Raw genomic sequence first — 24,446 nt, 5'->3', positions numbered from 1 at the left:
TTTGCAACTCAGTGTCTGCTTGATCTAGCATTCCTTCCGCTGGGTATTGTCAATCTATGACAAGTCGCTCATTCAGTATCAGCCACTGATTGAGGTTCCAGGTTTTTGCCTGTCACTTTTGGAATCTCGCTTGCTGAGGTGTTCCTGCAAGTATCTCTGTACATTTTAGAAAACGATTTCTTGATTTAAGGCATTGGCATGCTGGCTGATATCCGAACAGGGGATGGGCTGGAGATGTCACTGACTTGGTCCTTTCATTGCTAGCTGTTACTTCCCGACAGATGTCAGGTGGTGCAATACCTGCTAAACAGCATAATCAGTGGCTGATGCCAGGTGAGAAATATGAGGGTTATTTTTGAGCCTAACAGCTCTGATTCCTCCACACATTCAAATCACCCCTAGCATCACTCTTTGAACTTTTTAAGACTATCATTGCTGATGGGATGCATACAGATTTGCTTATTGCACACAAAAACTGTGCTTCTGCAATGGAAGAATCCATAGTATTTCAAGAACCACGATAGAATTCCATCTGAAAAAGAATAAGTTTCTGCAATGCTTTGCAAACAGTTTCTGATGGAATACACCCCCCCCCCCATATTTTAATTACAAGTTTTAAGAGAAAAACACACAAATAAAAAGCACACTTATGCATACATGGAACTCAAGACGTATCTAACAATAATTACATATCAAACTACACAACATACATCTCTAATTACATGTAAGTCTAAACTACAATTGGGACATAAATTGATTTCAACAGTTGATTTCTTGCTTCACTTTTTTAGTTTCATCTATAATATAGTTTTTTTTTTCTTCCAGCTTGCCCCACAAATTGCTTACTTCTGCTTATTTTAACATTAACCCATACATTTCTCAAGTTTCTATTTCCAAACACATAAAGCGTTTTCCTCAGATATACACTGGTTCCCATGTAAATAGGACATTCCTGATAGTAAGAGCAGTGGGATACACTACTTTGGAGGTTTTAAACCAGGAGTGCTTTGATGATGCATTCCTGCATGGCAGGGGATTGGGCTGGATGGCCCTTGTGGTCTCTTCCAACTCTTATGATTCTACTTACTTGTGTGTGCTCTGTGCTAAAATAATAGTATGAACTACAGCCCAACAGAAACAGGTTACTGTACTTCAAGCATAACCATCGCACCCAAATGGGCAACGTCCTTTGAAGTCCTAGGATTTGCAGTTTAGCAAGGATATTGAGAATATAGGTATACCTCTGTTAACAGTCTCCGATAAACAAGTGTGTGTGAATAGCAAAGGAAAGAAATGCAGCTATCACCAGCATGCTAAAAATGCATTTAGATCAATGTGTTTAGTCAACAAATGGAAATCTAAGAAAAGTGGATGCTGGTAAAATTTGAAATCATCCTTTGATATATTTTGGAGGAAGGCTTCAAACAGTCTAGAAGATTCAAAATATTTTTGTTTACTTATGCATGGCTTAGCTGACATGGTTCATTTCATATGGACACATTGTTCGTGTTGGATAAGACATTTGCAGAAACATATTGAATTGTTCTTTTTGTTGCATAGGAACCCATTCCTATTTTGTAACCTTTTTGCCTCTAGTACCAAATGTTCTGGCAAAGAATTAATGTGCAGTAACATATCTACTTTACTAACTGACATATCAGATAGATGGGATATGATTGTATCCTAATCGATAATAATGAATTTTATTTGTTACTGCCTCTCTCAATTGCTTAATATCATTAGAATCCTGGGTGGTTGAACTGTTGGTAAATCTTTGGCCTGCTCCCTATGCAATACTTGCTCAGTCTTGTTCAAAGCTAAATAAGCCCAGATGTTACAAGCTTTCCTGGTAGGATGATTGTTCAAACTCGATTGCTCTGTATTGTTTTTCTGTTATTATGTTTATGTTATGGATTCCGTTTTTCTATTATGTTTGTTTATTTATACCTCCCTTTTTCGCTCCACATGGAGACTCAGAGCAGTGTTTTCTAGTTTGGAACAGGCCCACATTTACATTTAAAATGAACAAAATAAACCAGAACCCATCTTTCCCTGCCTAAGAAATGCATCTTTTCATCTGGCAGTTTCACTTCATTGTCACTTCAGATGACAATGATCATAGGGTATTTCCACAAATCAGTTGTGGAGATTCATTTGTGTAACAGAGAACACTAGATTGGAATACAGCCCAGAAAATTCACAGCAACCCAACACTATACTGATTTATGCCATAGAGAACTCAAGTTTAAAGCTCAGGCGTTGGTGGTGGCTGGGAGGGCCTTTGCACAGTTGAGACTTGTGCGCCAACTGCAACTGTACCTCGTGAAGGCTGATCTGGCCGGGGTGGTCCATGCCTTAAGTCACCTCTAGATTGGACTACTGTAATGCACTCTACGTGTGGCTGCCCTTGAAAACGGCCTGGAAATTCCAGTTGGTACAGTGGACGGCGGCCAGGCTGTTAACTGGTGCTCCTTACAGGGAGAGATCAACCCTCCTGTTTAAGGAGCTCCATTGGCTGCCATTCATTTTCCGGGCCCAAATCAAGGTGCAGGTGCTTACCTACAAAGCCCTAAACGGTTTGGGACCCATCTACCTCCATGACTGCATTTCTGTATACGAACCCACATGATCTCTTCGTTCATCTGGAGAGGCCCTGTTCACGACCCCACCTGCTTCACAGGCGCGATTGGTGGGAACGAGGGACAGGGCCTTCTCAGTGGTGGCCCCACGACTCTGGAACTCCCTCCCTAAGGATATTAGGCAGGCCCCAACATTGGCAGTCTTCAGAAGGAGCTTGAAAACATGGATGTTCCAGTGTGCCTTCCCAGAATAAGGAATCCTAAGCAATATGTCCTTAATGCACCTTATGAGAGATTTAGAATTGTCTGCACATCCACCTACCCCAAAACACTCCTCCTATCTCCCTTTGAACTTCCCAACTTTTTAATTTTAAATTTTCACATTTGGCCCTGCCTCATGTTTTTAAATGTGTCGTGTTATTATTGTATTGTTTTGCTTCTTATGAGTTATTTATTGTTTTTGCTATTGTTGTTCTTTATGATGTTGTTGGGCTTGGCCTCTTGTAAGCCGCACCAAGTCCTGCGGGAGATGGTAGCGGGGTATAAGAACAATAAATAAATAGAGAACACATCCTCTGCAAAAGATATTTTTTTATTGTATGTACACATAAGTAAATTCCCCCCTCCCCATTACACCTTATTAGGTTTATAAATTACAATTCTGTGACAAGGATCAGCAAGTCTGTTTCAAGGTCAAAACTTGGGGAAAAGAAGAAAACCGAGTGTCTGAATTTGGAATAAAGGTGACCAAGATGCTTCACTGCCACTCTGTGTGCACAGGAAGTGCCAAATGCCACCCTCTACGTTTGAGTCAGCGGTCCAGGAGCAAAAAGGGAGGATCCCTTATGCAGCTGCAGGTTCCATGCACTTGGTCGGAGCCCAGGGCACACTTGGAAACAGCACACAAGCGATCAGGCAATTACATGGCTTGAATCTCTGAGGAGACACTGTCCAAAGGCTGCCAATGACATTCTATCAAGGCATCATAGAGTTCTTCACTCTGTTCCATGAACTGTTTATTTGCTTCACCCACATCCATTTGGGGTGTTGGGTCTGAAAACAAAAGGAATCCTACACCAATGAGTTTCAGGTCACAGCAACATGAATTGTTGAAATAAGGAGCCGACTTGGAAAATCCCATCTCAGCCAAGAACTCAATGTGTATCCTACCCAAAAAAGCAGTCCTCTTCTACAGGCCTCTGGGCAACTATGCTGACAGTCACCACAACAACTCTAGATTTAAATTCAATTTCAAACCATATTAAGACCATGGCTTTCTTCAAAGTTGTAACAACAGTCACCCGCTATGGATGAAACACAACACTCGTCCATTCGAGACTTCCTAGTTTAACAACAGTTGCATGTATGCAAAAAATGTTTCTTCATCCCCAGACCTGTTAAGCCCAATATGATAATTCAAACCGGTTTTGCCTATGTATGAAGTATTTTAATGATTCGGGAAAGGAATGAACAGCTATCATAAACACTTTATGAAAAGCCCTCCTGTCTCTTAATCACATTAAAAAATATTGCTAAAACTACATTTTCCAAATGATTTTCATATCAGTGAACCAGCTGCAGTACACATTGTTTCATATTCATGAAAAACAATAAATGCTTTGGCAGGACTGGGATATATAAATGTAGGTAAAGGTAAAGGCTTTCCCCTGACATGACATACAGTCATGTCCAACTCTGGGGTGTGGTGCTCATCTCCATTTCTAAGCCAGAGCCGGCGCTGTCTGTAGGCACCTCCAAGGTCATGTGGCCGCCATGACTTCATGGAGTGCCGTTACCTTCCCGCCAGAGCAGTACCTATCGATCTATTCACATTTGCATGTGTTCAAACTGCTAGGTTGGCAGAAGCTGGGGCTGACAGCAGAACCTCATGCCGCTCCCCGGATTCGCACCTGCAACCTTTCAATCAACAAGCTCAGCAGCTCAGTGGTTTAACCCACTGCACCACCGGGGGCTCCTTTATATAAATGTAGCATATAATGAAAAGGCCAAATCAAATAAAAATATATTTGCTGAGATACAGATGGAAGAAAACCTATGTATCCAGTTAGCTCTATTGCAAGGCTTCTGAAACTTTTCCACTTGTGACCCCTTTCTACCTGAGAAATTTTTATGTGACCCCAGATATACAAGTACATAAAATAGGTATTTAAAAAGTTTGCACAGCTTGCTAAACAGGCTGATTTCTCTTTTTGTGAAGTAGAGCTGAAGCAAGTTATTGCTAACAGATTTGTGTAAATGGGTGGCATTAATATTGCCAACTTTTGATGACCCCAACATTGAAATAAGGGGATCCCATTTGGGATCAGGACCCACAGTTGAAAAAAAAGGTGTCCTATTGCATCAGAAGTACTAAAATATGCTATAGGAAATTATGAGGAGAGCCATAGGAAATAATCCAGCAGTCGAGTAACACATCCATCACCCTATTCATATCGACCTGCATATTTCCCAAGCTTTTAAATTTTCTCAGACCTCTGCTGTTCTAGAATATCTTCAAACTGGGGTACTTTGGATAAAAGCAAATGGATGTTTGGAATTCAAAATTACAATAAATCAGTTGTACCTTCTAGTGCGTCTTCACCAACTTCTTCGTAGGTCTGGAACAGTAAGTTGTGAGAGAATGAGGAGAGCATTATTACAGCTCATGCAAAATAAAGGCTTTATAAGACAGAGCAGACAGGGCAAGAAAATTCCCAAGAGTCATCAGAATACATTTGGATTCACTAGCCTCCTGGTGTCGACAACGAGACTATAAACCAATGCACATGAAAAGAAGTTTTCTCCTGTAAAAGTCTTAGCTAGGTCACATCCATACAAGTTGCTTTTTAACCTTTGCATAGCTGTGCAGTTTTATTACATGTATCACTTTTAGTGAGGCTGTGATTCAAATGCCAGGAACCTCTTGGCATAAAGAATAGAAAACCTGTAAATGTGGCTTGCTGTGCTCTTACCTGCATGGTACTTTGTGTGTAGCCATACTGTGGATAGCTATAACTGTAACTGCCTGTATTCTGATCATATCCCCAATGCGCATAGTAGTTCTGATACTGTTGGTAGTACTGGCTGTAGTTATAGTTGTACATATGGTTATACTCAACAGTCTTTAGCCGGTTCCTTTAGAAAGAAGATAGAGGTAGGGGACAAAATTAGAAAAGGACCAAGATACTTATATACAAAAGTTTAGGTCAAGCTTCCATGGGGCATTCTGGAATCCAACGCAGGCAGAATTCAGTTTTCACAAATGAAAGTAGGCGAACACTTTATATTGGACGGCTGTTAATATTTAGCCATTATGCTAACAAGGACGCCAAAAGCCACCTGCTTTGTGGAAGAGGTGCAACACACTGTAGCACTTGCAAGAATACTTACGCTTTGGTGATGGCAACACTCAAGCGTATTGGTTTAGAACCAAGACCGACAGCCCCTTGGCATTCTACCAGTGCTCTTTTCTGTTCCAATTCATCTGAGAATTTCACAAAACCATAGCATCTGTTGAAAGATAAGAGAGAGAGAGAGAGAGAGAGAGAGGAGGAAAAGGTGAACAAGTCTCCTAAGAATCCAGAGGAGCATAACTCCCTCTTTTCAGAGAAGCCTGACAAAGGCCACACCTTTAAACGCTTTCTGAACCTCCTTAATGTTGAGGAAAATTCACCATGGAAGGGGACAAAGATTTGCTCTTTGTTGTCCCAAACAAAAATAGATATAATGGGCGTTATGTCATCAGATGAAAAATTTCAAATGAATATTAGGAAACCCAGTATTGAATATGATAGTTAAAACAGTATTAAACGCTTTTATGCTACAGTGACCATGTTATGCCTAAAGGTTTGGCCCCATTGACCATTGCCTGGAGAGATCACGAAAGCCCCTTCACTAGAAATGTTCAAAAAGAACCTTAAAACCTGGCTCTTCCGCTGCGCCTTTGATGAGTAGGTGCACACCATGACATTTTGCACCCCTCAATGTTCTTTTTTGCTACTGGAGCTCGCGCCCTCTAAATGGGAAGTTTAGCCTCACAACTCTGTTTTTTGAGTTCCCCGTAAATGTCCTGCTCCTATTTTTATCTCATTACAGCCTTTTAATTGTTTAATCTTGTATATGTGGCCCACCCATTGTTATCGTTATTGTGATTGTGTTTAGAATGTTATTTTATGACTGCTTTTTTAAAAATGTATTTTGATGATATTGTTGTGTTTTGGTTTATGCTTTGATTTTATTGCTGTAATATGTTGTCTGGGCTTGGCCCCATGTAAGCCGCTCTGAGTCCCCACTGGGGAGATGGTGGTGGGGTATAAATAAAGTTGATTATTATTATTATTATTATTATTATTATTATTATTATTAAAAACTGAAATAAATATTAAAATCTTCTAAGACTGTGACAGCATCTTACGCCGAGAAGCTATTGCTGCTGCACAAAAGCTAGAAACTTTAGCAGTAATTTTGGGGCGTTGGTCAGCTGAAAGATAACCAACATAAAACCTTACAGATCTCACTGGTAAACTTTCTAAAATTGGTTTTATAAAATGTTTATGAAGGTCTCGATAAAAAGAGCAGTACAACAAAACATGCTCCACGGTTTCCACTGCCTCAGCCCCACAAGGACATAGGCGTTCACTGTATGGTACTTTGTTCTATCTTCCTTCCAGTACAGTAGAAGGGAGTACATTGAATTTAGCCAAACAGAACGCCTATGTTTTGGGATAATTAGGTTGCCTAAGTACTCTGCGGGAAGAAGCACCCTTCCATTATCTCTGAACACTGGAAGAATAGAGGCTGCGTTTAGATAGTTTTGCAGCTCAGTGTCCTGGATAGATTGTATGTTTTCTTTGGTTTATGTGTAGCCCAGGGGTCCTCAAACTATTTAAACAGAGGGCCAGGTCACAGTCCCTCAAACTGTTGGAGGGCCGGATTATAATTTGAATTTTTTTTAATGAATTCCTATGCACACTGCATGTATCTTATTCGTAGTGCAAACAAAACCACTAAAAACAATACAATAATTAAAACGAAGAACAATTTTAACGAATATAAACTTATTAGTATTTCAATGGGAAGTATGCGCCTGCTTTTGGCTGATGGAATAGGGCTGTTATTGTTGTTGTGTGCTTTCAAGTCATTTCAGACTTAGGTTGACCCTGAGTGAGGGCCGGGTAAATGACCTTGGAGGGCCGTATCCGGTCCCGGGCCTTAGTTGGAGCCCATAGTTAGGATGGTATTTGGTGAGAATCCGAGGTTTAGGATTTTCTCATCAACTAACTTTTTCCACCTTGATTGGAATGGATAATCAATGGGGCCAAACTTTTAGGCATAAACATCAGTTTTAACAAAAATTTAGTTTATACATCTAGATCCAAGACTCAACTGAGATTAACCTGCCTCTAGAAACAAAACTGCATTAGGCACTCAGCTTGGGGGGCCAAGGAAAAACATCTTGATTGTAAAAAAAACCATCTGGAAAAGGAATCATTACTAAGAGGAGTGCTGGGCTTTCCCTTTCCGGAGATCATTAAGGAGAAGCTATTGAGGATTCTACAGCTCTGGTGTGGAGTTGGACTATATGGCCACCTCCAACTCACCCTTAAAATTCTATAAAAATTAGAGAACGTAAGGATGTCAGAGTCGCCTTCTGCTAGATCTGCAGGTGTTGGTGCCACATCCACAAATACGAGTGAAATAATAAGAGGGCTTGAATTAATGCTATTAGTTTCCTTTAACGCTTTCTCAGGCCAGTGAACTGAATGCATCATCAGCATACTTGAGGGAATATGTCAATAAAAATGGTAGCACAGAAGAGTTAAGTTCCCTTCATTTAACAGCCAAGTAAACATTTTGATGAAGAGGCAACACTGTCTTAAATACAAGCACATCTTTCTCCCGAACCCCAAGATTCGTACTTCAGCATTTGATTTTTTAAAAAATCAGCATGAGATTTTAATTGTGCTGGAAAACCCCTAACGTAGACCATCAGTAGGCAAAGTGCAGTCCTTTATATGGCTCTGGACTACATAGCTAGTGAAAAGCCATGCTGGGAGATAAAACCCGACAATACCTGAAGGGCAAATTTAGACCTTTTTGAATCATATTTTTCTTCCTAAAGAAATATTTTTGCATTGAAGTTGCCTTATTCCTCTTGTCCTTATACAGTACCAGATATAGAAGTGAGGAGCAAAAAGCGTACTTGGAAACACCCGTCTGGTCCACAACTACTTTGCCACCCCTACATGAAGGGTACACTTTTACAAAGAATTCGTAGATCATCCCATCATCCACGTCAGGGGAAAGGTCTCCAACAAACAATGAATATTCTGGGCTGGTGGAAGAAATAAGAAATTAATTTGAAGATAGTAATCACATAAGTTCTAACAAGAGTGAATCGATATGCACTGATTATTTGTATGAGTTACCTCCATTACTACAATCCATTACTAACCGCCTTGAGTCCCTATATGGAGAGAAAGGCGGGATAAAAAGTAAGTAAGTAAATAAATTACAAAACCAGACGTATAGCCTTTGCATTGAGAAGAAAACAATTTCTCCCAACCCAGCATCTGTCAAATGTGTTGGATTGCCATCCCATCTTCCCTATTCTGGAAAACATTTTGTCTAGGAATGACAGGGTAGCACCTGCACCTGAGGGGGGCTGGACTGGGTAAGACATGAAATTACTCTTGAAAGTGATACAAAACCCTCTGCCACAATTCCATTGGGCAAACACCTGTATGTGAACATATTACGTGACATGTAATTTCAGAATGGGGCAAAATGCCAAGAAATAATTCAAGTATGTCACCATTCTATGCAAATCTAAGGGCACATCTGCAATGTAGATTTAATGCAGTTTGACATCACATTAACCTTCACTTTAGCCTTCCAGGTGTTTTCAACTTTAACTCGCTGAATTCCTAACAAGCAGGGCCAATGGTGAATACATATGGGAGCTATAGTCTAAAAGGCAAAAAGTTCCCCAAAACATTCCAAAATTCTGTACCACTGGGTGGTTCTGGGAGATGAAGTGAATTTTTTTACACACACCTGCAATGTAGTGGCAAGTATTGGATTAGAACTGTGAGAAACTGTGATTCATATCCTCAGTCTCTGAAAAGTTCACTGGATAATCTAAACCCAGTAATTATTTTTTTATCCTAACCTATCAACTATGAGTTAGGATAAAACAACAGGGACCACATTGTGGAGCTACTGGAGGAAGTCACATATGAACAAATAATTTAGGGGGGAAATCACAGGATGTTGCTTGTGAATTGAGATAATCAAAGCTGCAGATTTGCAGTTCCATACAGCCAAGCAATACTGATTAGTTTCACACTGAAAAATCCCTTGACAACTATGGTTGCACAAAGGATTATTGTGCATTTTAGAAGATGCAGATATATATATTCACTGTGATTGTATGTGCATGTCCACCACGTTTATATACTGCCTTTCTAATTATTCAATGAAGACACTTTATTGAAGTATGTATTTGCTTTAATAAATAATATGGAAAATAGGTAATTCAACGTCCTCTGTTTTCTTACACATAACAATATTATAATGGCAATAATTTCAATAGCATTTTGCTTACCTATTATCAGGCTGTTTTCCATATGTGGCATAATTTAATTTAAATCGCTTCATCTGAAAAATGAGAAACAGAAGCTCTGCAAAGGAATATCACTCCAGTACATTTTCACAGTATTTATTTATTTATTTATTTCAAAGTTTTCTATACCGAACTTCTCAACCTCTTTGAGGGACTCAGCCCGGTTTCCAACCATAAAAAACACATACAATCATTAAAATATCATAGATCACAATTACAGTAACAGATTTAAAATAACACTATATATAAAACTACGGTGGTCAGTCGTCGTATTAATATCAAATATACATCATCTTCCATCCAGAATCCTAGGGTGTTGTCTCATTCATCAAAAGCCTGTCTCCACAGCCATGTCTTCACCCGTTTCCTAAATGTCAGGATAGATGGGGCGGTTCTGACCTCCGGTGGGAGAGAGTTCCAGAGTCGCGGGGCCACCACCGAGAAGGCCCTGTCCCTCGTCCCTACCAGACGCACTTGCGAGGCCGGTGGGACCGAGAGCAGGGCCTCTCCGGAAGATCTTAATAATCTTGATGGTTCGTAGGGGAGAATACGTTCGGAGAGGTAAACAGGGCCGGAGTCGTTTAGGGCTTTATAGGTTAACACCAGCACTTTGAATTGTGCTCGGAAGCTAATTGGCAGCCAGTGGAGCTGGTGTAACAGCGGAGTGGTGTGCTCCCTTGTACCCAGCACCCGTTAGTAATCTGGCTGCCACGCGTTGGACTTGCTGCAGCTTCTGGGCAGTCTTCAGAGGCAACCCCACGTAGAGAGCGTTGCAGTAATCTAAGCGGGATGTAACCAAAGCGTGGATCACCGTGGCCAAGTCAGACTTCCCAAGTCAGTAACACATATCCTCAGAAACATAAATCTATTCAGCAAGAGAAATGCTCAGGACAGAACATTTAGATCGAACACACACACACCATGTTTCATCACATAATAGTCGCTCCCCCTTTCCCCTTTTCCCATAATAGTCACACATAATTGTGTGACTATTATGTGATGAAATAAGGGTAATTAAACCTCTCTTCACCGAGGTTTAGGTAAGTTTTATTCTCCTACAGCAGGGCCAACAAACACAAAATGCACAGGTATGAGTATATTTAAAACAAGGAAACAAAAACATTACTAAGAAGGTTTCCCAAAAAGGGAAAACAATGGCCATGCCAACACTTCGGTGCAATGTGCTGCTGGTGGCTTGCCACTTGTAGTGACATAATCTGCAGTATTGTTCAAATTATAATGCTTCAGGTTTATGTGCCTCAGACATCCAAGGCTGTTTCTGGGATTCCTTTAATTAATAGCTTTTGCATAGTATAGGTTACTTTCATTTTAATAAAAAATGAATCCTCATTTAACCCTCTACCAATTCTGCATAGCATATTCTATGCATGTTCTATACATTCTATACTTGGAGTAAAACCCACTAAGTGCAAGTGTTCGTACTTTTCATTCTGTCCCTGACCTCTTAGTATTGTAATTTACCTACCGGTGTGGCACCAGGGAGGGGTTTCCCATTGATTTTGTGTAAACATTTTTCTGCAGTTGCCAGATCAGTAAATTCTACAAAACAGTAGCCTGCTGGAATCCTGGAAGGAGAGAGGCACTGCATGAAACATCTGTTATGAATTGATACCTGAAAATAGTTCTGCAAAGTGAGGACCAAAAATTAAATACCATATTTCTTCACATAATAGTTGCCATTGCATGAGAATCACACCCTCCTTTGGGGGGGGGGGTCCCAAAATTGGTATTTTAGGATTCCTTGCATAATAGTCACATCCCCACCTGCACGTCTGCCTCTTGGAGCAGTCCCTGTAGCTCAGAAGAGTAGGTGTGCAGGCAAGTGAAGGAGCGAGAGCTAGCTCTCCCTGGCAAGCATGCAGGCGGATGACCCTTCACCTGTGAACCTGCCAGCCAGAGTGACAAGACCATCATTGACTGCTGGAAGTTGAAGGAAGCCCTGTAATGCTGGTAGCTGTGCTGGCAGATGAGACTTGTGGGCTCTTTTTCGGCTGTCAGTGGGGAGAGGCCGCATAGGCCTCATTTTTTCACCACATAATAGTCGTGCACATCCAATTTTTAAGGAGAAAAAGGATGACTATTATGGGGTGAAATATGGTAATCATTTTTTCATATGATTTGTCTGTATTTTAAGATCTGAAAAAAAACCTTATTTTTGGTGGCCCTGCCATCCGAGGTGCTCAACTGCAACTCTTAACAGGCTAGTCCAAACTGCAAGCATAGAGAAAAATTGTAGTTCCACAATATCAGAAGAGCGACAAGTTCCACAACTGTGGTCTACAGCAATGCTTTATACTGGGACAGAAGGTATTAAACAGCAACTTCCAGAGTCGACAGTGAGGATGTTTTGAGTTCAGCAACATTTGGAAGGTGATACAATTTTCACTTATGGTTTAGAGAAAGGCCCTTCCAGCCTTAGTAACAGAGTCTATCTTAGATGAATGGACTTGAATCTGAGGTGCATAGTCATCCAAGGTTTAAAATATAACATTTCTACTTCAATTATTACAAGACTGAGGAGCAAGGAACCTCTGTGCTTGTTCTTATCTCAAAACAAAGGCATTTTGAGTTTAATGAACATCAAAGCATAGGATTCAGTCCAAATGAATCACTGGTAAGACCAGAGAAGACCACTGTGTGAAACACCAGACAGCTGCTGCCACTCAGTGCAAACAAATGCTTGACTAAATGGACTGGCTCTATATAAGTAGTTTTCTCTAACAACAAAAGGTGGTTGATGACATCTGACCATAGAATCATAGAATCAAAGAGTTGGAAGAGACCTAATGGGCCATCCAGTGCAACCCCCTGCCAAGAAGCAGGAATATTTCATTCAAACCACCCCTGACAGATGGCCATCCAGCCTCTGTATAAAAGCCTCCAAAGAAGGAGCCTCCACCACACTCCGGGACAGAGAGTTCTACTGCTGAACGGCTCTCACAGTCAGGAAGTTCTTCCTCATGTTCAGATGGAATCTCCTTTCTTGTAGTTTGAAGCCATTGTTCCTTGTCCTAATCTCCATGGAAGCAGTAAAGAAGCTTGCTCCCTCGTCCCTGTGACTTCCTCTCACATATTTATACATGGCTATCATATCTCCTCTCAGCCTTCTCTTCTTCAGGCTAAACATGCCCAGCTCCTTAAGCCGCTCCTCATAGTGCTTGTTCTCCAGACCCTTGATCATTTTAGTCACCCTCCTCTGGACACATTCCAGCTTGTCAATATCTCTCTTCAATTGTGGTGCCCAGAATTGGACACAATATTCCAGGTGTGGTCTAACCAAAGCAGAATAGAGGGGTAGCATGACTTCCCTAGATCTAGACACTATGCTCCTATTGATGCAGGCCAAAATCCCATTGGCTTTTTTTGCCGCCACATCACATTGTTGGCTCACGTTTAACTTTTCCACGAGGACTCCAAGATCTTTTTCACACGTACTGCTCTCAAGCCAGGCGTCCCCCATTCTGCATCTTTGCATTTCGTTTTTTCTGCCTAAGTGGAGTATCTTGCATTTGTCCCTGTTGAACTTCTTTTTGTTAATTTTGGCCCATCTCTCTAATCTGTCAAGATCAGATATTGTAAATGTTTCAGACTCCAATCCTAATTCCTAGGCTATTCTTTCTAAAAAGAGTAAACATTCCCACAAACACTACTATTATGAAAAGTGTGTGAAGGTATACAACAAAAATAGATATGTGATAAAAAAAACAAATATAAATCAGACATACCCTGTTAATCTATTCCGAATTATTTTCACACTCAGAACTAGCTCTCCCATTGTAGCAAAGGCTCTCGAAATGAAGTTCTCATCCATGTATGGTTCCAGCTGAGGAGAAAACATAAATAGAGGTCATGTAGCAGTACGTCGAGAAATATATACAACTAAGATCCATTTAAGGGCTGATACTTCCCTGAAGGCAATATTCTAAAAACAAATCTGCAAGGAAAGAAGTAACATCACTAACCAAAGGGCACAGCCTATTCCTGATTTTGCACAGTTCAGCATGTTTCCTGGTCCAAAGGCACCTCAAAAGCCTTAATTTGGACAGAACATCAATCCACATGCTGTAGTGTAGAAGGAAGGCGGCGCTTCTTGGACCATGCACATTCTGTAAAAATACCTCTGATATCCTCAGCCCTTGGGAAAAGCCCAATATTCAGAGATGAACCTCAGACACTTGGACCTAATGTGAATGTGTGCTGTGATGTTATGTACATGTAAAATAAATAGTAACCGTGCTCCATGCAGTCATGTTTGTCACATGACCTTGGAAGTGTCTATGGACAATGCCAGATCTTCGGCTTGGAAATGGAGATGAGTATCACCCCCCAGAGTTGGATACAACTTGATTTAATGTCAGGAAAAACCTTTAACCTTTCATAACAACAACAACATGTTAAATATAATTATATTTAAAAACAATCGGTGCTGACAAAATTACCATCTGTCAGCTGCAAAAGGCCATCCTACTTGGATCAGCACACATTATTTGCCGGTACATCACAAAGTCCTAGGCACTTGGGACGTGTGATCCAATACAACAGCCAGCAGAGTGAGCTTGTTTGCTGTGTACCAATCTTCTGTATCAAATAATAATGAAATGTATCTCCAATATCCTAGGTCATTGTGAAGCACCCGATATACAGAGATGGGCTATGGATACTTGGACCTAATGGGCATGTGTGCTGTGTTGTTATGTACATAGAAAATAACTAATAATCATCTATATAAATGAAAATGTAATGGTTCTTGTGGGTTTTTTCGGGCTATAGAGCCATGTTCTAGAGGCATTTCTCCTGACGTTTCGCCTGCATCTATGGCAAGCATCCTCAGAGGTAGTGAGGATGCTTGCCATCGATGCAGGTGAAAAGTCAGGAGAAATGCCTCTAGAACATGGCTCTATAGCCCGAAAAAACCCCACAAGAACCTAGTGATTCCAGCCATGAAAGCCTTCGACAATACAAAAATGTAATGTTCGTTTGTGGGATTAACATAGCTCAAAAACCACTGGACAAATTGACACCAAATTTGGACACAAGACACCATCACTCAAAAAATCGATTTTGTCATTTGAGAATTGTAGTTGCTGGGGTTTATAGGTCACCTACAATCAAAGAGCATTCTGAACTCCACCAATGATGGAATTGAACTGAATGTAGCACACAGGACTCCCCTCACCAACAGAAAACACTAGAAAGGTTTGGTGGGCACTGACCTTGAGTTTGGGAGTTGTAGTTCACCTACATCCAGAGACTACCATGGACTCAAACAATGATGGATCTGGACCAAACTTGGCACGAATATTCCATATGCCCAAATATGGACACAGATGGAGTTTGGGGGAAATTGACATTGACATTTGGGAGTTGTAGTTACTGGGATTTATAGTTCAGCTACAATCAAAGAGCATTCTGAACCCAACCAATGACAGAATTGGGCCAACCTCCCACAAAGAACACCCACGACCAACAGAAAATACTGTGTTTTCTGATGGTCTTTGGTGACCCTTCTGACACCCCCTCATGACACCCCCCCCCCCGAGTCCCAACCCCCCAGGTTGAGAAACACTGCCTTAAGGCCATCCAGTCCAACTCTCTTCACCAGGGCAAGAAAACATAATCAATGCCCTCCTGACAAAGAGTCATCCAGCCATAGATAGATAGATATGAATGATTCACACACACAGAGATATATGTATATGACAGATATAATATCATAGATTTGAATGGGACCCCTAAAGAACGACAATAATATGTTCCATCTTCCAGACAATCTCTACATCAACACTGACAAAGAAACAACAAGAAGTACTGTTTACCGACAAGCATCAAGAAATTACATATATTAGAAACCAACACTTTCGCATTATTTTCCAGATCACCAGACTGGGCCACAGCCATGTGTGACAGTGGACAGCTAGTCTATCTATATATATAAATAAAAATGTAATGGGATTAACATAACTCAAAAACCACTGGGAGAATTGACACCAAATTTGGACACAATACACCTCTCAGGCCAATGAGTGTCCATCACTCATAAAAATACTGGAAGACACAACAGAAGGGACTTAAAAAGACAAAAATAAAAATACATCAATAATAATAATAATAATAATAATAATTAGAAATCCAGCACTGTAAAGCTAGGCTACTGTTCCTGAGCATGCACAGAGGGTCATAGAAATATAATAATAACATAGAATAATATAATACTAAATATATAATAATATAAATAATACAATAATAAAATAATAGAATAATAATAGAATCTATATAAATAAAAATGTAATGTCCACACACGCACACACACATATACACACACAAAGCACATATACACAGACTGGGCCAAAGCAACGCGTGGCAGGGGACAGCTAGTCTATATAAATAAAAATGTAATGTTCAGTTCTTGTGGGTTTTTTCGGGCTATATGGCCATGTTCTAGAGGCATTGGCCATATAGCCCGAAAAAACCCACAAGAACTGAGTGATTCCGGCCATGAAAGCCTTCGACAATACAATGTAATGTTCGTTTGTGGGATTAAAATAACTCAAAAACCACTGGACTAATTGACACCAAATTTGGACACAAGACACCTCTCATGCCAACAAGTGACCACCACTCATAAAAACACAGCAGAAGGGACTTAAAAAGCAAATATATATATATATATATACAAATATACAACACACACACAAAACCACATATATATACACAAACACACATATACATACACAAAACACATACACAGAAAGGAGTAAGGAAGGAGGAAAGGAGGAAAGGAGAGAAGGAAGGAAAGAAAGAAGAGTAGAGAGAGAAGGAGAGAGAACTACGGTGAGGTGGATCTGTAATTGGTTAAGTGGACGAACACAGAGAGTGCTCACTAATGCTTCCTCCTCATCTTGGAAAGAAGTGACAAGTGGAGTGCCGCAGGGTTCCGTCCTGGGCCCGGTCCTGTTCAACATCTTTATTAATGACTTAGATGAAGGGCTAGAAGGCATGATCATCAAGTTTGCAGACGACACCAAATTGGGAGGGATAGCCAACAGTCCAGAGGACAGGAGCAGAATTCAAAACTATCTTGACAGATTAGAGAGATGGGCCAAAACTAACAAAATGAAGTTCAACAGTGACAAATGCAAGATACTCCACTTTGGCAGAAAAAATGAGATGCAAAGATACAGAATGGGGGACGCCTGGCTCGAGAGCAGTACGTGTGAAAAAGATCTTGGGAGTCCTCGTGGACAACAAGTTAAACATGAGCCAACAATGTGATGTGGCGGCAAAAAAAGCCAATGGGATTTTGGCCTGCATCAATAGGAGCATAGTGTCTAGATCTAAGGAAGTAATGCTACCCCTCTATTCTGCTTTGGTTAGACCACATCTGGAATATTGTGTCCAATTCTGGGCACCACAATTCAAGAGAGATATTGACAAGCTGGAAAGTGTCCAGAGGAGGGCGACTAAAATGATCAAGGGTCTGGAGAACAAGCCCTATGAGGAGCGGCTTAGGGAACTGGGCATGTTTAGCCTGAAGAAGAGAAGGCTGAGAGGAGATATGATAGCCATGTATAAATATGTGAGAGGAAGCCACAGGGAGGAGGGAGCAAGCTTGTTTTCTGCTTCCTTGGAGACTAGGACGCGGAACAATGGCTTCAAACTACAAGAGAGGAGATTCCATCTGAACATTAGGAAGAACTTCCTGACTGTGAGAGCCGTTCAGCAGTGGAACTCTCTGCCCCGGAGTGTGGTGGAGGCTCCTTCCTTGGAAGCTTTTAAACAGAGGCTGGATGGCCATCTGTCAGGGGTGATTTGAATGCAATATTCCTGCTTCTTGGCAGGGGGTTGGACTGGATGGCCCATGAGGTCTCTTCCAACTCTTTGATTCTATGATTCTATGAGAAGGAGGGAGAGAAAAAGGGAAAGAAGGAGGGAAGGAGATAAAGAAGGAAAGAAAGAAGGGTAGAGAAGGAAAGAAGGAGAGAAGGAGGGAGAGAAGGAGGGAAGGAGAGAAGGAAAGAAAGAAAGGTAGAGAAGGAAGGAAGGAGAAAAGGAGGGAGAGAAAGAGGGAGGGAAGGAGAGAAAGAAGGGTAGAGAAGGAAGGAGTGAAGGAGGGAGAGAATGAAATAAGTGAAAGAGGGAAGGAAGGAGAGAAGGAATGAAAGAAAGGGGGAGGAAGGAAGGAGAGAAAGAAAGGAGAAAAAGAGGGAGGGAAGGTTGGCTACAGCAATGCGTGGGGGGTACAGCTAGTCTATATAAATAAAAATGTAATGTTTGTTTGTGGGATTAACAGAATTAAAAAACCACTGGACAAATTGACACCAAATTTGGACACAAGACACCTAACAACCCAATGTATGTCCTTCACTCAAAAAATGATTTTGTCATTTGGGAATTGCAGTTGCTGGGATTTATAGTTCACCTACAATCAAAGAGCATTCTGAACCCCACCAACGATGGAATTGAACTAAACTTGGCACGCAGTTCTCCCAAGACCAACAGAAAATACTGGAAGGGTTTGGTGGGCAGTTTCCTTTGGTTTTGGAGTTTTCGTTCACCTACATCCAGAGATCACTGTGGACTCAAACAATGATGGCTCTGGACCAATCTCTACACCAGGGGTCCCCAAACCTTTTAAACCGGGGGCCGGATTACTGTCCCCCAGACCACTGGAGGGCCGGACTATAGTTTTTTTAAAAAAACAATGACCAAATTCCTATGCACACTGCACATGTCTTATTTTGCTACTGTTATTAATCGTAATGTAAATATCTGATATGCACGATGTATTTTTATTATTACAATCTGAACATAAAGCATAGTGATGAATCACTAAAACAATATGTAATATACATTGTGAAATATATATTTCTAATTACAAATAAATGAAATTTTGATTTCAAGCATGTCACAGCATGTGTAAAAGTCTTAATATAACAGCAGGGAATCCATGAATATGTTGACTGTTCAGCCCTCAGTGAGGACAAAACTACATAATGTGTTTGTAACTTGGGGACTGCCTGTTCAGGTTGGGTCACAGAGACGACTGTACAGAAGAATAATACCTGGCAAAGTCAATGAAAGATTAAATGTCTCTGACCTGGAATGCTAAGCAGGACCAGTTCTGGTTAGTATTTGGATGGGAAACCACAAATGAATAGCAGGTGCTCTATTTCAGAGAAAGAAACTGAGAAAACTATTTTTGAGTATTTCCTCTCAAAGAAAACCCTATTAAATTCATGGGGCCGCCATAAATAAAAGGAGAACACACCCAATAAAAGGAGAACACACACCCAACCATGGGCTGCGGAAAGCAATATAGGAGTACATAGAAAAAGATAGCTTTAGCATTTCTGAAAATAAAATAGTTCCAATGAAAATGAGGAAAAAATATATATTTTCTGTCGTTTTGAAAGTGGTTTTTTGGAATATGTAGGCATGAGTCCCCTTTCAGGGGGAGAAGGGCAGGGTATAAATATAAGAAATAAATCTATATAAATAAAAATGTAATGTTCATTTGTGGGATTAACAGAACTCAAAAACCACTGGACACTTAACAACCCAATGTATGTCCTTCACTCAAAAAAATTGATTTTGACATTTGGGAGTTGTAGTTACTGGGATTTATAATCAAAGAACATTCTGAACCTCCCCCCCCCCCCCCCAACGATGGAATGGAACCAAACTTGGCACACAGTCCTCCCATGACCAACAAAAAACACTGGAAGGGTTTGGTGGGCAGTGTCCTTTGGTTTTGTAGTTTACCTACATCCAGAGATCACTGTGGACTCAAACAAGGATGGATTTGGACCAAACTTGGCACAAATACTCGATATGCCAAAATGTGGACACTGGTGGAGTTTGGGGGAAATAGACCTAGACATTTGGGAATTGTAGTTACTGGGATTTATAGTTCTCCTATAATCAAAGAGCATTCTGAACCCCACCAACGATGGAATGGAACCAAACTTGGCACACAGTTCTCCCATGACCAACAGAAAACACTAGAAGGGTTTGGTGGGCAGTGTCCTTTGGTTTTGGAGTTGTAGTTTACCTCCATCCAGAGATCACTGTGGACTCAAACAAGGATGGATTTGGACCAAACTTGGCCAGACCAGGCTTCTCCCTCTTTCCTTCCTTCCTTCCCCTTGCCCCTTTCTCTTCCCTTCCCCTTCCTTCCTTCCCTTCCTTCTCCTTTCCTCTCCCTCCTTCCCTCCCTCCCTTCTTCCTTCTCTCTGTGGGGACACCGGGCCAGGTGCCGCCTCCGCTTGTCTCCTGGCGTGGCTGGGAGGAAAGCTGGCGACGTCTCGTGGCCACGGAGAACAAGGGAGCGCAGCAGCAGAAGATCCGTGGCCATGAGGTTCCTCCTGTTCCCCTCCCAGTAGAACAAGCAGGACAAGGCAGGAGAACAAGGCAGGAGAACAAGCGGAGGCGGCACTGGGTGGGCGTGGCCAGGCAGCGCTGGCTTCCCCGGGCCAGCATGGGGGGGGGGGGGGAGGGAAGGAAGGAAGAAGGAAAGGAAGGGAAGGATGGAGGGGAAAGGAGAAGGAAGGGGAGAGAAAGGGGGAAGGGGAAGGAAGGAAGGAAGGAAGGAAGGAAGGAAGGAAGGAAGGAAGGAAAGAAAGAAAGAAAGAAAGAAAGAAAGAGGGAGAAGCCTGGTCCGGCGCGACCCCGCCTGAAGCCGCTCCGGAGGGAGAGAGAGAAACGGCGAGGGGCTTTGTGCCAGGCCAGGCGGGCCGGATAAATGCCCTTGGCGGGCCGTATCCGGCCCGCAGGCCTGAGTTAGGGGACCCCTGCTCTACACGAATATTCAATATGCCCAGATGTCAACACTGGTAGAGTTTGGGGAAAATAGACCATGACATTTGGGAGTTGTAGTTGCTGGGATTTGGTGTTGCTGGTCGCACTCCCCCTGAAGACGCAGGTTCGCAGTTTGGGTGTGATCCTGGATTCATCACTGAGCCTGGAACCCCAGGTTTCGGCGGTGACCAGGGGAGCATTTGCACAGTTAAAGCTTGTGCGCCAGCTGCGCCCGTACCTTGGGAAGTCTGACTTGGCCACGGTAGTACACGCTCTGGTTACATCCCGCCTAGACTACTGCAACGCTCTCTACGTGGTGTTGCCTTTGAAGACGGCTTGGAAGCTTCAACTAGTCCAGCGTTCGGCAGCCATGATTCTAACAGGAGCGGGACGCAGGGAGCATACAACCCCCCTGTTGTGCCAACTCCACTGGCTACCGATTTGCTACCGGGCTCAATTCAAAGTGCTGGTGTTGACCTTTAAAGCCCTAAACGGTTCCGGCCCAAGCTACCTATCTGACCGCATCTCGGCCTATGAACCCACCAGGACTTTGAGATCTTCCGGGGAGGCCCTGCTCTCGATCCCGCCAGAGTCACAAACACAGCTGGTGGGGACTAGAGATAGGGCCTTCTCGGTGGTGGCTCCCCAGCTGTGGAACGCCCTTCCCACAGATATTAGGTTAGCACCATCTCTAATGGTATTCCGCAAGAAAGTAAAGACCTGGTTATTTCAGCAGGCGTTTGAATAATTGTGCAATGACTGGTAATGACATAGGAATGGAACAATGGATGACGAATCTGGATCATGTTTTTAGTGATGAGACCTTAGTGAATGGTTATTATAGTAATTGTGTATTAATTGTGTATTAGATTAGGTTATTAACTGTTTCATATTGGTGTTGAATTTTGCTGTGTCCTGTGTCTTGTGAACCGCCGTGAATCGCCTCCGGGCTGAGAAGTAAAGTAAATAAATAAAATAAATAAATGTGAACACTGGTGGAGTTTGGGGGAAATAGAATCTTGACATTTGGGAGTTGTAGTTGCTGGGATTTATAGTTCACCTACAATCACAGAGCATTCTGAACCCCACCAACGAGAGAATTGGTCCAAACCTCCCACACAGAACCCCCATGTGGGCCACAGCAACGCGTGTCAGGGGATGGCTAGTATATAAATAAAAATGTAATGTTCGTTTGTAGGATTAACATAACTCAAAAACCACTGGACGAATTGACACCAAATTTGGACACAATACGCCTCTCAGGCGAACAAGTGACCATCACCCATAAAAACACTGAAAAACACAGTGGAAGAGACTTAAAAAGCAAAAGAAAGATACATTACAACATGTGTGCTAAACCATATATACACACACACATACAGAAATACACAAACCATATACACACACAAAGCACATATACACAGACTGGGCCAAAGCAACACGTGGCAGGGGATGGCTAGTACATAAATAAAAATGTAATGTTAGTTTGTGGGATTAACATAACTCAAAAACTATTGGACGAATTGACACCAAATTTGGACACAATACACCTATCAGGCCAACGAGTGACCATCACACATAAAATCATTGAAAAACACAGCAGAAGAGACTTAAAAGCCAAAAATACAACAAAAATATTACAATATATGCACAGAACCACATATATACGCAAACACGCATATATACAAATATATATATATACACACACAAAACACATATACACATGCTGGGCCACAGCAACGCGTGGCAGGGGACGGCTAGTAATACTATATAATAGTAGTAACAGTTCCTGCCGGAAAGGCAGTGCCTCCTGCAAGCCCCGGGCGCCCGCTTCCTCCCTCCCTGCCTGACTCACGTCTCCCATCCAGAGGCTGGCGGCCATGCTGTTCCAGGCCTGAGCCGGAGAGGGGCGGGCGGCGGGGCCTCCCCTCAGCCTCGCCGCTTCCTCCTCCTCCTCCTCCTCCCGGCGCTCGCCACTCTCGCCCAGGCCCGAGATTCCCCCGCGCTTGCTCTGGCTTCCGTCCGCGGCTGGAAGTGAGAGTCTCCAGACAGCGGCCTCTGCCGGAGGGAATGAGCATCGCAAGGGTGACGCTGCTGGGCCTGTGCTGGGCTATTTATTTGTCGTGTCAGGGGCGGACCGCACAGTTGCATTGCATTTCTTAACAAACAAACAATACACAATGTTTGCAAGTTTGGTAGTTCATTAAATGTCCTTTGACCAGTAGCTGGCCGCTTGGAGTGCTGCTGGTGTTGCTGCAAGAAGGTCCTCCATCGTGCATGTGGCAGGGCTCAGGTTGCATTGCAGGTGGTCAGTGGTTTGCTCTTCTCCACACTCGCATGTCGTGGATTCCACTTTGTAGCCCCATTTCTTAAGGTTGGCTCTGTATCTCGTGGTGCCAGAGCGCAGTCTGTTCAGCGCCTTCCAAGTCATCCAGTCTTCTGTGTGCCCAGGGCGTCTCTCATTTGGTATCAGCCATTGGTTGAAGTGCTGGGTTTGAGCCTGCCACTTCTGGACTCTCGCTTGCTGAGGTGTTCCAGCAAGTGTCTCTGTAGATCTTAGAAAACTATTTCTTGATTTAAGTCGTTGACGTGCTGGCTGATACCCAAACGGGATGAGCTGGAGACGTCTCTGCCTTGGTCCTTTCACTGTTGGCTGCTACTTCCTGACGGATGTCAGGTGATGCAATACCGGCTAAACAGTGTAATTTCTCCAGTGGTGTAGGGCACAGACACCCCGTGATAATGCGGCATGTTTCATTAAGAGCCACGTCTACCATCCCTGTAGCCGGGGTTGGTGGGGGGGTGGGTGGGTTGGTTAGGGGTTCAACCCCCCCCCCCGAAATTTTTCATGTTAAAAAAAACCTGGTTTACTCATGAATTTTAACTGGTTAACCAAATCCCCATGCTAAGTCTATGAGACGCAAAAAATTAAGAGTCCCTCCAGAACTTCAAGCACTATCTCAAGCAAATATTGACAATTTATTCACACTGTCATTACTTGCAGCAATAGCCGATGTAGCGAAGCAACCAAGTTGGGGGGGGGGGGAGTTTGAATGCTCTCATTAAGGAGGCCAGACTTGGTGCAGGGGCGGAGCTGCAGGCCATTGAAGGCTGCTCTGCCCCCTGCTGGGCTCTTTGCTTCAGCGTGACCCTAACCCCCCCCCCTAAAATTTTCAAACCCCCCCCCCAAATTTTCAATCCTCCCTGAAATTTTCAACCCTTCCTGAAATTTTCAACCCTCCCGAAAATTTTCCACCCTCCCCGAAATTTTTTTTCTGGCTACGGCCCTGACGTCTACTGTTTTAGTGTGGTGAGATGTGTTCCACACTGGGCATGCATACTCAGCAGCAGAGTGGCAAAGTGCAAGGGCAGATGTCTTCGCTGTGTCTGGTTGTGATCCCCAGGTTGTGCCAGTCAGCTTCCGT

The 24,446-nt window shown here is 42.5% G+C and overlaps 1 protein-coding gene across 2 annotated transcripts; it reads right to left on the bottom strand.

The window, feature by feature from the left end:
- Positions 1 to 3,155: 3,155 nt before the first annotated feature.
- Positions 3,156 to 23,052, bottom strand: TRNAU1AP (tRNA selenocysteine 1 associated protein 1). 2 transcript variants are annotated; one of them, XM_060784636.2, is made up of 9 exons: positions 22,877 to 23,052; positions 13,950 to 14,047; positions 11,690 to 11,789; positions 10,186 to 10,238; positions 8,782 to 8,913; positions 5,970 to 6,089; positions 5,552 to 5,714; positions 5,164 to 5,197; positions 3,156 to 3,650 (listed from the first exon to the last, which is right to left on the bottom strand). In XM_060784636.2, exons 1-9 carry the CDS (start codon positions 22,901 to 22,903, stop codon positions 3,499 to 3,501), a joined length of 879 nt encoding a protein of 292 aa, XP_060640619.1. In that variant the 5' UTR covers positions 22,904 to 23,052; the 3' UTR covers positions 3,156 to 3,498. The 2 variants fall into 2 exon arrangements, with proteins under 2 accessions (XP_060640619.1, XP_060640620.1); XM_060784637.2 differs by having other exon boundaries at positions 3,156 to 3,632; positions 22,877 to 23,051.
- Between the last annotated feature and the right edge of the window lie 1,394 nt (positions 23,053 to 24,446).

Source organism: Anolis sagrei, chromosome X (assembly GCF_037176765.1).
Source record: "Anolis sagrei isolate rAnoSag1 chromosome X, rAnoSag1.mat, whole genome shotgun sequence".
Taxonomy (NCBI): Eukaryota; Metazoa; Chordata; class Lepidosauria; order Squamata; family Dactyloidae; genus Anolis; species Anolis sagrei.
This window is presented reverse-complemented; position numbering and strand designations above follow the sequence as displayed.